Source organism: Narcine bancroftii, chromosome 1, assembly GCF_036971445.1.
Source record: "Narcine bancroftii isolate sNarBan1 chromosome 1, sNarBan1.hap1, whole genome shotgun sequence".
NCBI lineage: Eukaryota > Metazoa > Chordata > Chondrichthyes > Torpediniformes > Narcinidae > Narcine > Narcine bancroftii.
Window position 1 is genome coordinate 275,944,720 of NC_091469.1, and position 17,402 is coordinate 275,962,121.

General features: G+C 37.5%; 1 protein-coding gene across 6 annotated transcripts in view; it reads right to left on the reverse strand.

Moving 5' to 3' along the window:
* Positions 1 to 286: 286 nt before the first annotated feature.
* The window catches only part of chka (choline kinase alpha), a 53,466-nt gene continuing 36,350 nt past the window's right edge, over positions 287 to 17,402 (reverse strand). For all 6 annotated transcript variants that reach the window (XM_069899704.1, XM_069899695.1, XM_069899710.1 and 3 more), the window contains 7 exons: positions 15,498 to 15,602; positions 13,095 to 13,153; positions 12,795 to 12,879; positions 6,312 to 6,420; positions 4,746 to 4,852; positions 2,886 to 2,967; positions 287 to 2,740 (listed from right to left, as the gene is read on the reverse strand). In XM_069899704.1, coding sequence (XP_069755805.1) covers positions 2,681 to 2,740; positions 2,886 to 2,967; positions 4,746 to 4,852; positions 6,312 to 6,420; positions 12,795 to 12,879; positions 13,095 to 13,153; positions 15,498 to 15,602 — 607 coding nt within the window. In that variant the 3' untranslated portion in view covers positions 287 to 2,680. The remainder of the gene's footprint in view (positions 2,741 to 2,885; positions 2,968 to 4,745; positions 4,853 to 6,311; positions 6,421 to 12,794; positions 12,880 to 13,094; positions 13,154 to 15,497; positions 15,603 to 17,402) is intronic.

A 17,402-nucleotide genomic window follows, 5' to 3' on the forward strand; every position in this document is an offset into this window, starting at 1 on the left:
ATATAATAAAACCCATCTTTCATGGAAACAATGTGGATTGACATAGCAGATGCATGCAAAATGTTCAATTGCTCAAAGTTGAAAATGCAACAGTGCCCTCTTTTTGAAAGGCTGTACAATTTTAAAGTGGACCTGAAGTCAAAGTTGTGCTGAGTTTGTTAATGCATTATTGGTCTTTTTAAAAAAAAAACACAGAACCCAACGAGTCTGGTTCTGCATTTTCCTCCCTCCACAATGTTTGCTATAACTTTAAATAGAAAAGGAAGGAAAGTACCATCCGGTTGCATCCACTTTAAATTTTATTTTAAGCATTCATTGTTAGCACTGCACCAAATTTAACTAATTGTATTAATAATTTTTCACCACCTTAAAAGATCTTTGGCCATGTTGAGATAGTAAAGTGCATACTCTTCAATTCGTATTTTCTCATGCCATTAAGAAAGGTTTTTTATTAAAAGATTGGACATACATAAACTGCATACAATGACGTTTTACAAAAATACAACTGATTTGGCATTAACACAAACATTACACCACATCACTGCTTTATAAAATTAAAAGCATTCCCATTTTTTTTACAATGATAATAAACAAAATCAATACCCCAATATACACGTTAATTTTTTTATTGCTTCTACTGCAATTCCACCAGTGCAATTACGCTATCTTACTGAAAGGCAGGACCTGGCTAGTAAAGCAGAAGTAACATTGTTGGCTCATCAGAAACAGTATCTCTATGAACTAAGATTTATTCAACACTACCATGTGAAATACTGAAAGAAAGATTTACAGTTCCATTTTAGTTTAAGATGTTTATAGCATTTCAAACATTATTTTAAGAAAAATGCTTGTACAAAACTCAAAATAGGATTTAGAGCTTTACTGAACTGGCTTACATCTGCATCCTGGTAAGATATTCAATTGGTATGAAGAGTTCAAACCCAATTGGTGACCACCGGCTAGTTCAAATACATGTACACATTAGCTTTATTTTAGTATCAACTTGATTTATAACAATTTGCTCTGGATAATTTAAAGAGTAGCTTCAGTGTTTACATACAAGATTAACTTGTAAACCATCCCATTCTTGAAATGTTTACCTTTAGCATTAATTTCAGAGCACATTATACCATGGCCTACAAGAAAGAAAATGGCTCAAGTGTGAGCTTATTTGCTTTCACGTGACCATGTCAACTGAGTATAGATAATAAGTAATAAAGTACTAAAATCATCAAATATTAGTCACTGTTATTTGACCTCATGCATAACAAACTGACAACAGTCGTACTAAAAATTCACAATCTCAGAGTTGGAAACTGAAAAAAAGTGTTCGCACTAATGCAGAATAAATCATCTCGAATGCTAAAATTTGACCTCATGGTTGGAAATTCAACTCAAGAGTATTGAAAAGCTATCATTATAAAATCCTATCTCTTCACCCTTCATGGATTCTTGCCAATCTTAAACTTTGAAAATTGTCAAAGTAATTTAATGTTACAATTAACACAAATTCCATACATTTAGCCCTATTACAAAAATGTCAAAAAATGTGATGTAATTATTGAATATAAAAAAACAGCATCAAGGCATTTTAATCAAAAACCATCATAATATAATATTAGTTTTTTTTAAAAATCAAAGCTGCAACAACTTGAAATCCTAACCATTTTTTTAAAAAAACACATCACCTACATATCTGAAATGAATGTTCCATTACAGAGGTCGAATATAATCCACTACTACTTTTCGTTTGGTACCTTTGAGAGTCCATGATCTCCCTCTCTCAACCCCTGAAACTGGAGTTGAAAACAAATACAGGTAGACTTGCACCAGCTAAAAACTAAAGTTTATCAAACTTGGTTTAGCAGAATTGAAATAACCAAACAACATGAATACTAGCAAACACTGAAAGGCATCCTGGTTCATTAGCAGGCTCAGATCATCTTAGTGAAAGATTATTTTAGAGACTACTGGGAAAACGACAGGTCTATTCCACCAGGTTTTTAAGTTATCCTAGTTGATTATTAATCGGGCCACATGCTCAGGCATCAAGTCAGATGTACTCAAAGTGTTTAGCTCTAATTCTTCCTTCAATACTTGTGTTATCATTTAAAAAAACAAATTTACACCATCTTCTATACAGCAGCTTTGTAGTCCAAATTAGCATCAGATACAATGATTAAACTCTTAATCTATATTGATAAGTACTTCAGCAAATCAACCATTGCTCATTTCTGTGACTTCACCAAAAAAATGATTTACCAAAACAAAAATGTAAAAAAGCTTAAAAATTCGTCTAAAATTTTTCAGTTGGAAGAACATTTTTATGTACATTATACAATATTTAGTTCACTGAATATCTAACAAATAAAGCTACTCCAGTTAAAGGATTAGTTAGTCATTTTGTATTGATTAAACATTACATTATTGTGCTTTCTAAAATTGCTTTCTTAGAAATGCATTATAAATGGAAACTTTTTTGCATTCCATATTATTTTTTAAACTCTGCATATCCATGTTCTAAATTTCCACAACATGAATCCAATCACGTCATCAGATCTGTTGGACATTGTTGTGGTTCCCCCTTCACCACCCCCCCCCCCAATAATCAGCCCAAAAGGGTTAATTACTTCTGCTTTTTTCTTTATTTCACGCATCACCAATTCACTTCATTTTGCAATCAAACACCCAGCTGCCTTTTCTGTTCAAAGTAAGTTTCAAATCTTGCAATAGCATATTCCTGTGGAAGAAAATAACCAATTAAAATCTAATTGCAGAACTTTTGTTGATTTCACTTATCTTGAAGAATATGAATTTTGCAGCATCGCTTATGTAATAAGTGCAAAGTGAATGAAAGCCACAATTCTCAACAATAATATACTCACCAAATATCCAAATTCAATTGTTGAAATCCGAGCTTGAATAATGGACCACAGGCCCCAAAAGAAATGTGATGCAAGTGCATATCTGCAAATGTTAGATAAATGATTCAATTTGTGCTGTATTTCACATAATATAGAAGTACAAAGGTGCAGGAAGAACCATGGCATGCCATTTCATGGTCTCAGATTTAACACGATTACCCTCACGTATCATTTCTTATCACCAAAAAACTACCCACATTAATGATTTCACAAATTTCAACAACATTGTCATATTTAAATATTACATTTATAAAACACGAGGTGAATTACACATATAGCTGACTACAAGCCTATTGTAGACATTGCATTTGTTATGTTTTACTGCATGTTATTGTTGCTTAAAAAAACAGGTCCTGTCCCCTAAAATTCATTGCCCAAGTAATTTATTGATTTCAATACTGAAATAAATATATTTTAGCTACTGGAAAATTTTTTTGATAAGGTGGCAAAACCAGTGGTTGACATAGTAACTAAGGGATCAGAAATCAGCATCTGTGGGAGAGCAAATTACTACAACAATTCCTGTCCCCAAGAGAGCTGGCAATGAGATGTGATAGTAGCACAGAAGACAGTCTGATTTGCACCCCTTGAACAGCAAACTGATTCATAATTAAAAAGAAACAGAAGGCCTGTTGGGAAGAATGGTACTAATGCAACAGACAGGGTGCAATGCTGCCCAATGGCTATTACTAGATCATTAATTCTATATCTGCAGAGAACTGAATCAGTGGACAGTCCTAATTAACTACAAGACCATAACCACTTGCTTGTGTTTATAGAAAGCAATCAAGCATTCCTATTTTTGAGCCCAAAATAATATTACTGAAACATGAGATTTTAGTTTTTGACAAGGGTTACGTCACAGTAGCAAAGGTAGAGAGAGGAGGGTAGAGATGTAGAAGACAAAACCTGAGACAAACTACTGCCAAAGGCTCAATTGGGATTTATAGTTCTGGTCTCTGGCAAAGCAAATACAAGATTTCATTGTGAACCTCATCTAAACATGCTTGTATACCCAGCCTCGGAAGAAAATTGAAAGTGCAAAAATATATTTATGCCCTCATTAGCCTTTCATAGAATTTGAACTCTCCCACTGGAATTGCTGCCCTTTGGGTGGCACAGTTAACGTAACGGTTGGTACAATGCTGTTACAGTGCCAGCGATCAGGGGTAGGGTTCGAATCCTGCCCTGTGTCAGGAGTTTGTACATTCTCCCAATTTTAGTGTGGGTTTTCCCCAGGTCCCCCAGTTTCCTCCCACCATTTAAAAAACATACTGTAGGTTGTAGGTCAATTGGGTGTAAATGGGCTTGCAGGCTGACGAGGCCTATTACTGTGCTCGAGCTCTAAATTTAAAATTAAAACTGATGGAAACTTAAAACATTGGTTTTGAATCGGTTTCTTTTGAATTTTAACACATTTTTCTGACAAACTATCAACTCCGGGAACCACAAGAAACCATGACTCCATTATTTAAGGATTAATCCTAAATAAGTGCTGTAAATCTTAACATTACTTCCCATGCATAGCTTTGTCTGGATGACCAGTTTCCAAGCGATATGACTAAATGGTCTTAGAAAAAGAATAAATTAGGAGAACAGCTCGCTTTCAATATTTCTATATTCCATTCACTAATTTGGCACAACTTTTCAGAAAATGTATGATTTATTTTTTTCCTTCCAATATTGGTATGAAGCACTTGGATCACCACAAAAAAAATGTGGTTTCATCACTGAAGTTCTGTTTCACCATCACAATTCATAAAAAGCAGGTTATGGAGTCAGAGTACAGAATTGTAACCATGAAGAACTTTTCATCATTACCTATTTACTTCTTCCAGCATTTGTTCCTCCATTTTTGCAATCTGTTTTTCATCCAATAAATTGAAATCATTCTGAAACTCTGCATTGTAAATTCTAATGAAATGGAGCTGTCAGAAAATGCAACATTATCAATAACCTCAAAATGATCATAATTAAATCATAGGAAAGGCACTTTAACATGGATTTTTAATTGGGCCGGTACAGGCTTGTGGGCCAAAATGGCTTGTTTCTGTGCTGCGTGTCTATAAATAAATAAATTAATTAATAGAATTTAATTAACTATCATTATAAAACAAAAGAATGTGGGTACAAAATAATGAAGACAAGTTTGAGGCTGATGTGCATCTCAAGATAAATATTTAAGAAATAGCTGAATGTGTGGGATTAATATGGCAGATAGCCATACCATAAATCAGTTATGGTACACATTGGTGTCCTTGATTGATGTGTACAGATTTGACTGATTGTGGGTGGTAGTCATTTAACCTGAAAGCTATAAGGGCAGATGCCACTTAAGGAAAATGGTTTCACTGCTACTTCATAGTTACAGATGTCAAAGGTAAATGTTAGAAAATGGCATTTGTGCAACTCAGTTAACATTAATAGAAGCTGTAGCCTGTTCTGATGAACTCATTCACAGCATTTTAATCAGGTTGCTTTTTAAAAAAAATATAAACTGAAAAGCATTTTAAAAAATTGGAAACCCACTTAAACTTAAATTACCTAAAAGATTCAAGAGGGTGGATGCAAGGAAGGTGTTTCTCCAAGCTTAGAGGTCTAGAATCAGGTGTCAAAATCTAACAAGGGCAAGTGATTTCGGGCAGCTATGAAGAGTGTATTCACTCAGGGTCACGAACCTTGGCATCATCCACCGTGGAAGTTCAGTAATTAAGTTCATTCAAAGCAAATCAGATTTCTGGATGATAAAGGAATTAAAAGGTCATGGGACTAGTGCAAGAAGATGCCAAAGAGATGATGCTGATGAACTGAAGAACAGGCTCAGAAAGGACCAGTAGATCTATTCCTACTCCGATGCCCAATTTCATGAATAGGTTGATGTCTTTCTGTATTGCAGACCACAGGAACTATATGAATGGACCATTGACATGGGTACATAAACATTTGGTGCTCAGGCATCTCCTTCCTGTATTATCTAATACTTCAGGTAAAAAGTAGACACCTGGCAAGTCCTAGAAAATGCAGTGTAATCATTGGGGTGGGTAATCTTACCTATCATGCATGTTAAATATGATAGTCTAAAAATAATAAGCAAGGACTGAGGATTTATGATTATAAGGATTTCGGCCTTATTTTGACTTTCCTTGCGTTATTTTTATAAGGTGGTTTATATAAATGTTTGCATTATGATGCTGTCACAAAACAACAAATTTTGTGACTTGTTCGTGACAAACTGGGAGTCTGATAACACTATCAGTAAATGTAATTCATTATCTGCATTATAATGAATCATGGGAGATCGTAACAAGGAATGAAAGTGCACAATAATTTGAATACTTCTGCAAAGGTTACAAATGAATGCTTGAAATTACAATGCTAAAAACATACCTGCTGCATTTTGGTAGGATATTTTTTGATGTCAGCTTTAAAAAATGGATATTCATCGCTATTATAATCATACATCCATTCACAGAAGTGATTCCCAAAATCAAACCCTCTAAAAATTAAAAAGAAATCTGGTAAATAGAAGGCATTATGCATTCATCATTGAAATCTTAATTAGAAGGACTCCTGTAGTTTAGATTTCTATTTAAACAATAATATTTTGCATTTATATAGCCTCTGTAAAGAAGCTGTCCAAATATACTTCAGTGGCAAGTTTAACAAAAATAAGTCACATGAAAAGATGAAAGAGAGAGAGAAAAAACATGGAGCATTCTCGCCCTATAGTCGACCAATGCAACTGGAAACTGAGGATTGGAGTTACTGATTGAATCTTGGACTGGCTTGGATTGTATTTGCATTAAGAGGCAAGAAAAAGCTGACTAGGAAAATGCAACCTCAGAGACTGGTTTTCAACAGCAATTTAGCAGAAGTGGGGCACAGATGAACAAAATTACAGATGGAAGTACAAAGACCAAATAGGAGAGGAGAGTCAAATCTTAGGTCTGAATCAATTACTGGATCAGCCTTACACGGTAGCCTGGGAGAACAAGGACTAGACAAGGATTATGGCAAGACAAAAAGCAATATCGCTTTTCAGGTTTTCTGAATCAATTAGTAGAAGAACCGACTCGGGACAGTGTAATACTGGATCTCTTGTAAGAGAACGAGCTAGGTCAGGTATCAGACATTAATGTTGGAGATCCAATTGGGTCTAGTGATCATAATTCTGTTAGTTTTAAGGTAGCTTTAGGGAAGAGCAAGGAGGGGCCTAAAGTTGAGGTTCTGGATTGGAGAAGAGCAAATTTCGAAGGAATAAGAAGGGATTTGGGGAGTATTGAGTGGGACAGGATATTTTCAGGCGAGGGTGTAAATGATAAATGGAGGATATTCAAAAAAGAGATTTTGAAGGTACAGAGTAGTTATGTCCCAGTGAGGATCAAAGGAAAGGCTGGAAGTCATAGGGAGGCTTGGTTTTCGAGGAATATTGGAAATTTGGTTAGGAGAAAAAGGGAGGTGTACAAGAGATATAAAGAACAGGGAGCTGACAATTTGAAGGAGGACTACAAGGAGTGTAGAAGGAATCTTAAGAAAGAAATTAGAAAGGCCAAAAAAAGGCACGAAGAGGCTTTGGCAGACAGAGTAAAAATAAATCCAAAGGGTTTCTATAAGTACATTAAAAGTAAAAGATTAGTGAGGGATAAAATTGGACCCCTTGTAGATAGTATGGGCAGGCTGAGTGAGAAGTCAGAGGAAATGGGGAAAATTTTGAATGATTTCTTTGCCTCGGTATTCACTAGAGAAAAAAATATTGAACCAGTTGAGGTAAAAAAAAAATAGTGGGGAGGTAATGAAGCATATAAGGATAACCGAGGAGGTAGTGATGGCTGTGTTGAAAAAGATAAAGGTGGATAAATCTCCAGGACCGGACAAAATATTCCCAAGGACACTCAGGGAGGCTAGTGGACAGATAGTGGGGCCATTAACAGAGATATTGAGGATGTCACTGGTCACGGGGGTAGTGCCAAAGGATTGGAGGGTGGCGCATGTGGTTCCGCTGTTTAAGAAAAAGTCTAAATGTAAACCTGGGAATTATAGGCCCGTGAGTCTGACATCTGTGGTGGGCAAGTTGATGGAAAGTGTTCTGAGGGATGGTGTTTACAAATATTTGGAGGTACAGGGATTGCTAGGGAGTAATCAACATGGTTCTGTCAGGGGTAGATCATGCTTGACAAACCTGATTGAGTTTTTCAAGGGGGTTACAAAAAAGGTTGATGAAGGGAAAGCTGTGGATGTTGTCTATTTAGACTTTAGTAAAGCTTTTGACAAAGTTCCCCACAGGAGGTTAGGAAAAAAGGTGGAGGCATTAGGTATTAATGAGGAGGTAGTGAAATGGATTCAGCAATGGTTGGATGGGAGGTGTCAGAGAGTTGTGGTAGAAAATTGTTTGTCCAATTGGAGGCCGGTGACTAGTGGAGTTCCTCAGGGATCGGTCCTGGGTCCACTATTGTTTGTTATATATAAACGATCTGGAAGTAGGGGTGGAGAATTGGATAAGCAAGTTTGCAGATGATACAAAGATTGGTAGTGTTGTGGACAGTGAGGAAGATTACCGTAGATTAAAAGGTGATTTAGGAAGGCTGGAGGTGTGGGCTGAGAAATGGCTGATGGAATTTAATACAGATAAGTGTGAGGTGTTACATTTTGGAAAGGCAAATCTAAATAGATCATATGCATTAAATGGTAGGCTATTGAGATGTGCAGAGCAACAAAGGGATTTAGGAGTTGTGGTAAATAGTACCCTCAAGGCTGATACTCAGGTAGATGGTGTGGTGAAGAAGGCATTTGGAGTGTTGGCCTTCATAAATCGGAGTATTGAATTCAAGAGTAGGGAGGTTATGATGAAATTGTACAAGGCATTGGTGAGGCCAAATTTGGAGTACTGTGTACAGTTTTGGTCACCAAATTATAGGAAAGATATAAACAAAATAGAGAGAGTGCAGAGAAGGTTCATGAGAATGTTGACAGGATTTCAAGGTTTGAGTTACAGGGAAAGGTTGTGCAGACTGGGGCTTTTTTCTCTGGAGCGTAGAAGATTGAGAGGGGACTTGATAGAGGTGTTTAAGATTTTAAAAGGGACAGACAGAGTAAACATGGATACACTTTTTCAATTAAGAGTGGGGGAGATTCAAACTAGAGGGCATGGTTTAATATTGAAGGGGGAAAATTATAAGGAGAACTTGAGGGGAAATTTCTTTACGCAAAGGGTGGTAGGGATGTGGAATGAGCTTCCGACAGACGTGGTCGAGGCGGGATCATTGGTTACATTTAAGGAAAGACTGGATAGTTACATGGATAGGAGGGGACTGGAGGGGTATGGTCCGGATGCTGGTCAGTGGGACTAGGAGGGTGGGGATTTGTTACGGCATGGACTAGTAGGGCCGAACTGGCCTGTTCTGTGCTGTAAGTGGTTATATGGTTCAATCAATCATCAACTAGGATGAAACAACAGAAAGGTTTCTATCACAGTAATTAGAATCTAAAATTCTCCATCATAAGAACAAAAGGAAATTAGTTTACAGTCTGAGGGCTGCACAGTTGGTGTAGCAGTTAGCACAACGCCTTTACAACACCAGTGATCAAAACCAGGGTTTGAATCCTGCACTGTCTCTAAGGAGCATGTCTACGTGGGTTTTCCCTGAGGACTTCAGTTTCCTCCCACCATTTGAAATGTACCGAGGGTGAAGGTTAATTGGGCAGCCTGGACTCAGGGCCATAAACGACCCACCAACATGCTGGCTATTTGTCCAAACTAGTAAAGGACCCTTCATTTTGCTTAACCACACAAATCTTGATGGTGCATGGGGTGGGGTGGGGTGGCACAGACTAGAGCAGCCATTCTAAATTTAAATGTAAGTATATTTATCTCTAAAGGGGAAGCATGCAGGAAAAGAAGGTTGCTTATATAATGAAAAATGGACTTGTGCTAAATTTTTGTTATCTGGTCATCAAATGTCAGGATTTGATGAAGGATTGTTGATGTGTGATTAAGGACATACAACTGCACAAATGTCCAATAGGTCATGAACCCATACATATCCAAATGCAGATAATACAAAGGTCTAAACTGCTTTGCTTTGTCCAGCAAGGTCTCTGAAGGTTGACTGCTTGGAAAGTCTCTGTCCTCTTTCCTTATTGATAAACCCTGAATAAGGATATTATCATTGGTAAGTTGAGAGGTGTTCAATTCAACAGGAAGGTGGATGTCGACCATTGGAGCACGCTTGTATCCCAAAACAACTTGCAAAACAATTTCATGCTCCACATTTACGCACAAAACGTTTCATTTAAGGTTCTTGAATTGACATCTTCCTTGGAATTAAAAAATGGTTCAATACGTAAAGTTATTTTCTTTCTTAAGTTGAAATTGTACTGCTAAGCTGAGACGCTCTTAATCAACTGCAAAATATGACTGTTTTTGTTTCCATAAGTCATAGTGGAAAATACTGCAAGTGCACAACTAAAAGCTCGCGGCACTTAATTTCAAGACCAAAAGTATAGGATTAGCATCCATTAACACATGATGTATTAACAGCTTCCCACTTATTTGATTCATTGAAAAAAATTAGCTATTTTTTTGTGTGATCTGTCCAAATTGAATCATCTTGAAAAATAGCTGTGGGCATTTCCACAATTTAAATATTATTTTCCCATTTTTGAACCAAATTGCCTGTAATTTTAATAAAAATTGGGTTGGCAATAAAACAATTAGGAAAGGACATTGCCAAGGTGTCTACTTATTAACAGCTTTTATTCAGCATGGTTATATATATAGTATATGCATTAATTTGAAGTGCATTTCCCCACAATATGTTTTCTTCATCACAACTCTCTTGCTTTACACATTTAACATGTTTTTATTTCAAATTTTGAACCAACCCTTTCAGATTACTTCCAGCCACCTATTGCTGTTATTAAATTTGGCTGCTAGAATAAAGATGGATGTTCGGGTGAGTCATGCAAAACTGCTAAGTTAATTAGAGAAAATGAGCATTGAGATCATGATGTATGATTAATTCATCCAGTCACTGAAAAACAATTTGGTGCTTCTTTGCTTGCCTCTCCACCATCAGACCCAAATACTCTTTTGCCATTCAGTTACACCATATAACATCCTGCCTCGGCAGAGCAACATGACAATAAAGAAAGTGGACCGTCATGATGGTTCACACTGTCAGCCACCAGCTCAGACAATGGCAGAATCTGCAAATGGTGTGACAAACTCTGTCTGGAGAAATTAGATGGAGGCTAATGATGTTTGCTCCTGGCATTTCTTGACATCAGAAAATGTGACATCAAGAATAAATTTTCTGGCAAAGAGCTCACCTACAGCAATGGGATTTGTGCAGAAGCCTATTATAAAGAAGTGTAAGTGAATTCACTGGTATTGTAAGGTAAAACATCATGAGATGGGAATGTGTAGGGAGTTACCCTGTACAGGGCAGTAACAAGAAGGGGAGGTGTCCTTGTACTCCTGTTAGGTAAAACATCATGAGATGGGACCGGAGAAGGAGTCACCCAGTACTAAGGAGTAACAGAATGCATCCTTGTACTTACAAGATAAGAGAGACATTGATGGATTGAGAGGCAGGAAGCTAGCAGGGAAAGGATAGCAACAGTTTTAGTCATTGGACAAGTAATGATATGATGATGTTCTAAGCATGTATCCAAGGGTATAAAAAATCACCATTTTGCTGATAACGGCAGAATGCATTCTCCGACTAACTTTGTTGGTCGCAAGTGTTACAATCCGGTAATAAAGAACAAAGAACCCTGATTTCGACTCAGCCTGGTGTTTGTCTCACTCATTCATGAACAAAGCAGACCTAACAGTATACATGCCCAATGCCTCAGCTTCAATTGCAACAAGAGGAGCATATCCACTCAACATTTTGACCACTGAATTTCAAGTTCTCCCACAGTATATCACAGTTTGCCACTAGAGAAGCTTACACCATGATAATGTTGTCTCTAGATAACACTCCAGATTCGCTGCAAGGACAAATCAGATTTCGAGAGGTTTATTCTTTACATTTCCTCCAAGGCAATCTTTTAAGATGTCTTCCAGCTGCTCCCATTCTTTTCTAACTCCACTCTAGCAGATCTGTTCTATATAACTTCAGCTCTTTCTCCCAGTGTGTTCAAAGTATAAGGATTACTGACACTGCTTTCTGCACAAGCCCTTGTGTCAAAGGCAGATTTCCATCAGCTTCCAGATCATACCCTATAATTTTAGAACATCAAACCAAGTCTTCATTAAATTAGGGAACATTTTAAAATAAACTACCCACCAACATGCTGGCTATTTGTCAAAACGAGTAAAGGACCCTTCATTTTGTTTAACCGGGGGTGGCACAGACTAGAGCAGCCATTCTCAACTGGGAATTTAAGCACATTTAAGTGGGTGGTCACAGAGTGATACAAAATATTTTTTATGTAGTTGGTGAGAGAGAAGTATGGAAGAAACCAACTAAACCCAACTGCTTCACAGGGAAGGGGGCCCATAAATTTAGAGCAGAATTTTAAGAGTGCCATAGCCTAAAAAAAACCAATTGGGAATGGCTAGACTACAACACACTGGCAGAAAATAAGTGCGGCCTATCCATTTTTTTAATCATGATCTGCCTGTTCTCTATGTTTCCCATAGGAAAACACTAAGGTGTTAGCTCACATGCTACATGTGGATGCAGAACTCAGACTTCATGATGCCAAGTTTCATGAGATAAGTGAAAATGTTTGACCAAATGTTTCAAAGTCATGCATTCATATAAAATAAATTTGGGTTCTGGTCATCTGAATGGTTATTAACACAAGAATATCATATCTAGAATTACAATGTTCAATTAACTACAGCTGCTTTTAAATTACCTGAAGTTGTAGCTACTGTATTCAAAGTCTATCAACATCAGTTTCTGATCAGAGTTCTCAGCATTATCCAACAGCAGAATATTCCCTGGGATGAAAAGTCCAAATCATATTAGAAAACAGCATGGTTATTCCAACAATTTGTCACAACTCTGATGCCATCTCCATTTTCCACAGTCGTTACCCATTAATTTTAATACATTTCAATTTCATCCTACATGGACGTCACAAAGTGAACAAGAGTAAACATCTTATTTTGACAAATGAAACCATTCCAACTTAATGAGAAAGATAAATCCTGACCTTCTTGACAGTCATTGTGACAGAAAACAATTGGCGAAGGAGTCGCTTGAAGCAAAGACCTAAAGAGGAGGAAGGAAAAATGACAGTAAGTGACATGGCAAAGATTGCACTTCTGCTTCTAGAATTCTCAATGATTCCACTTCCCGGGAAGATCCTTTCCCCTCTGGAAGCATGTCCCACTTTAACCGGCAAGCAGAATGTACTGGATATTCATTGAGATATGGGTTGTAAACTTCTATTTCTTCATACATAGAAGTGTGCTCTCACTCGCAAACATCAGACTCATCTTAAAAAAAAATTCTACATTTTGTGAAACTGATATATTTTGCCACTCCATAACATCGTTTCTTTCTAAAAATGCTGCCTCACCAGCTAATTGTTTCCAGTACTTCATCACTGATACAAATCAAAATACTGCTGATCTTCCCTTTTTTATCTGATATCAGAGTTTCTACCCAACACCCTGCCACCTCCCACCCCCCTCCCCCAAAAATATTTAAAGAACTTTTGGAACTTTACTCAAGCATTCTTGTTTTATTGATTTCACTCTTCAGGTATGCTCTAATTTCACAAGTTTACAATGTCTCAATCATCAGGGTGAAGATCAGGAAATTAATGAAATAACCATGCCTGCTAAACATTTATGGGTATCTATCCTCAAAGAAATAGTCCGAAATTAATCTCAAGCAGCAAATCTATTTACCACCTGCATGCATTGGCATAATTTTCCTTGTTATCAAACGTCAATAGGAATTTTAAGTGTGATGGATGATGTTATATTTTATATTGTATATAGATATGTTTTAAAGGAGATAAATTGTGAGGTTTGTTTTAAGTGAAAGTCACAAACATTTCACAAAACAGGTCTCATTTAAAATGCCAGAGCACTGATCAAGCCCTACAGTCCTTTATAAAGACAATGGAAACTGCTTTGCTGAAGGAATCTACAAGTAGGGGTAACGGATTATTGTTTTGGAAAGCAACAGAATAACGGACTTAGGTCAGGTGCCGGAGTCTGTCTGAATGCTGTTTGCTGTTCTAAGAGGGTCATGTGGTTTTCTTGGGGGTGGGGGGAGGGGGGGGGAGAGAAGAAAGAGAGAGAGAGAGAGAGAGAGAGAGAGAGAGAGAGAGAGAGAGAGAGAGAGAGAGAGAGATCAGCAGCTGGGACTAGAACATGACAAGCTGGCAAGCTTGTGCAAAAACCCCATTTTGGAAGATGGGTTGTGAGTTCTGACTTCAGCCCTTGTGGTCCATACAAGAGGAGATGGCTGGCTGTGTGGTGTTTCATTTGAAATAAGGGAAACAAAAAGGAACTCTGTGGTGACCTGAAAGAAAGAGGTTAACATCTGGAAAACCCTGATGGGGCAAGTTTCTTCGGCAAGACACTGAAGTGGCTGATCGGAAAGAATCAGTTTGTGTCCAATGAACAACACATCTCTCTCTGAAAACCGACAAGAACCTTCCTGAGCAGTAACCATTTACCTTTCAAGCATCAATGCCTGGTGAAGATTTATAAATGTTAAATTCTGTCCACAGTTTGAATTTCCTGATACCAGTGAACTTGGAGGAGTGAGAAGTGAGATTGAACTATGAATCAAATAACTTTTCTGAAATTACACACACATTACATACACATGCGCTTAGAATTAGAAGGGGGTTAAGTTAGGTTCCCTTAGAATTAGAAGGGGGTTACATTAGGTTAAGTTAAAAGCAATAAGTTAAAGTTTGATCCTGTTTTCATGTTTAAAGATAATTGAAAGCATCTTTTGTTTAAGTAACCATTTGTCTTGGTGAATTTCTATTGCTGCTGGGTTTTTGGGTCCTCTGGGCTCGCAACAAATGTCAATCTGCCTAGGTAAGACGGACAACATACTGACAGACTCACCCCACCCCAGATGTTCATTCTTCTCATCAGGGATAAAGTTCAAATGTGAAATCACCAACAAAAGGCTTAAATACTTTTTCTTCTCTGCAGCATCAGGTGACTGAATAAATCCCTCCATGTCCTCATGTTGTCCTTATGTACCAAATAATCTCTCTGATTGTAATCCTACACTCTGCAACTGTGTTCTTGACCTACTACTTAATGCAGCTGCATGAATGCTAGAGCTGACTTCCATTTGGTAGAAAACTCATCTCATTGTTCCAGGGGTAATGTGACAGTTTCAAGTTTATTCTCACAATTGGAGTTGAATAGATTTCACTCAAGCAACTGGAAGAAACAAGTGATCATACAGATATCAGAAGGCACCATTAATAAATACAAAGCATGCAATTCAAAGTGGCATCATAGCAGACCCATTTAATCTGCAAAAGGAAGTTGAATCAACTTATAAAGAAAAGGTTTCTTTCAAGAAAGCAATTTACAACTGAAGTTTCATTTATTGTAATGCAAAGCCCTACCTTAGCTTCTCAATTTCCTGAGGCAGGTTGTAACTAAGAAGCTTATGGAATGCTTCAACATGCGAATCTCTTGTGAATTTAATTCGCATAACTTGGTGCAAATATCTGTTGATGAATATTATTGATAACGTTGTTACTAATGACTGACAATAAGGCTGAGATAAAAGCTTTAGACTTTTTTTGCTCAAAATACACATATCAATGAGCTTGAAAAGTAAAAACTGCAGATAGTACAAATTAACATTTTGCTTGAAAATGTAATAGGTAAAAATTTTGGTTCATGTTCAAATCGTGTTGTAATTTGTATTGAAAATTTCTAATACTATTTTCAAATCAAACAAAATGGTCAAGCAGCTGATATCCTCAGAGCCAAAAGTTCTTTAAAATTACCAATCAAAAACACAAACTTTTGTTAAATAGAATGGAATCAACTCAGTAAATTAAAGTGAGAAATTAAAGTATACACCAACTTTCTTTTCTGAAAGAGTAGCAACTAAAATAAATTAAATGGTAGTTAGAGGAGAATGCTCTACAGTTGACCTGCACGCACGCTAGCAATTAGTAAGGCAAACATTCGTTTGCTTTTTGTTGCAAAAAGATTTGATTACATATGTAGAGATAGCTCAGTGCAATTATAAGGACCTGGTGAAAGAGTACTTGGAATAAGTTTACTGTTGCATTTCCCCAAATTGATGGAGATGGGAAGGCTCACTTCATGGATTACTGGAATGATGCAGGAAGTCAGCCTGTGAAATCAAGCAGATTGGGCCCATATTCTTACGAATTTCAAGGAATAATCATCTCATCAAGAAGAATTATGATTTAACTGAAGCATGCAAACTTTAAATTAAAAAAAACAGAATTTAGGGGTGATCCCCTCAGCAAGACTCTAGCTACTAGAGTACCATATACATTCACGTAATAGTTGAGCATTTTGGACCAATTTTTCAGGTCAAATTTGGGGAAGGGGGGTCAGCTTTTTTACAGGGGTCATACTTTTGACTCAATAAGTACCTGTGTCATTCAAGACATCAGGAGCTTGGATGGCTGGGTGGCAGAGACCTAAGAGAGGCATCAAGACCTCTAGTGAGCAGGGACCGGGGAGAGGGTCTGCAGTTTAGGCATCAGGAGCTCTTGTGGGAGGGCAGCCAGAGACTAGGAGAGTTTGTGGCTCAACCATTGGGAGCTCTGGTGTGCTGGTGGCCGGAGCAAGGGCCTGTGGTCAGGGAGTCGGGAGTTCCAGCGAGGGTCCGCAGTCAGCACATCAGGAGCATGGATGGGCGAGCAGTCGGGGCCAAAAATAAGGGGGTGGGGGAGGGGTCAACTTTTCCGCAGGTCATAGAAAACATGCAATTTTGGGGACAAAATGGGGTGGGGGATGGTGCCTACTATTCGTATCAATTTGTTTGTGTAATAAAATAAGCAGTTGACCATCAAAATAGAGATATATTTTCACTCAAAGTGAATGAATCTTTGAACTTCTCTTTAAGAGTAATGGAAATTCAAAAATGATACTCGTACACATTAACCACATCAAAAATCTACTTCATCTTTGAGTAAAATAGTCATAGTGGATCCAAAAATGGATCATAAAAGCAACAGAGAGGATTATTGGGGTTTCCTTCCCCTCCACCCATTGATTTGATTTACTGGGATTGATTTTTTTTTAAAAAGATGGCTCACAAAATCAGGGTGGTTCCCTTCCACCCTGCACACAGCATCATCTAGCTACACCCGTAAGAAAAAAAGTGAGAAGTATCAGAGCCAGATCCACCAGGTTGAGGTACAGATCCTTCCCCCCCCCCCCCCCCACCCAAAGGCAGTGGGACTGCTGACTGCTGAATGATTGCTAAATCAACTCTCCTTGACTCGGTTTATTAATAATATTAAATTATGTACATACAG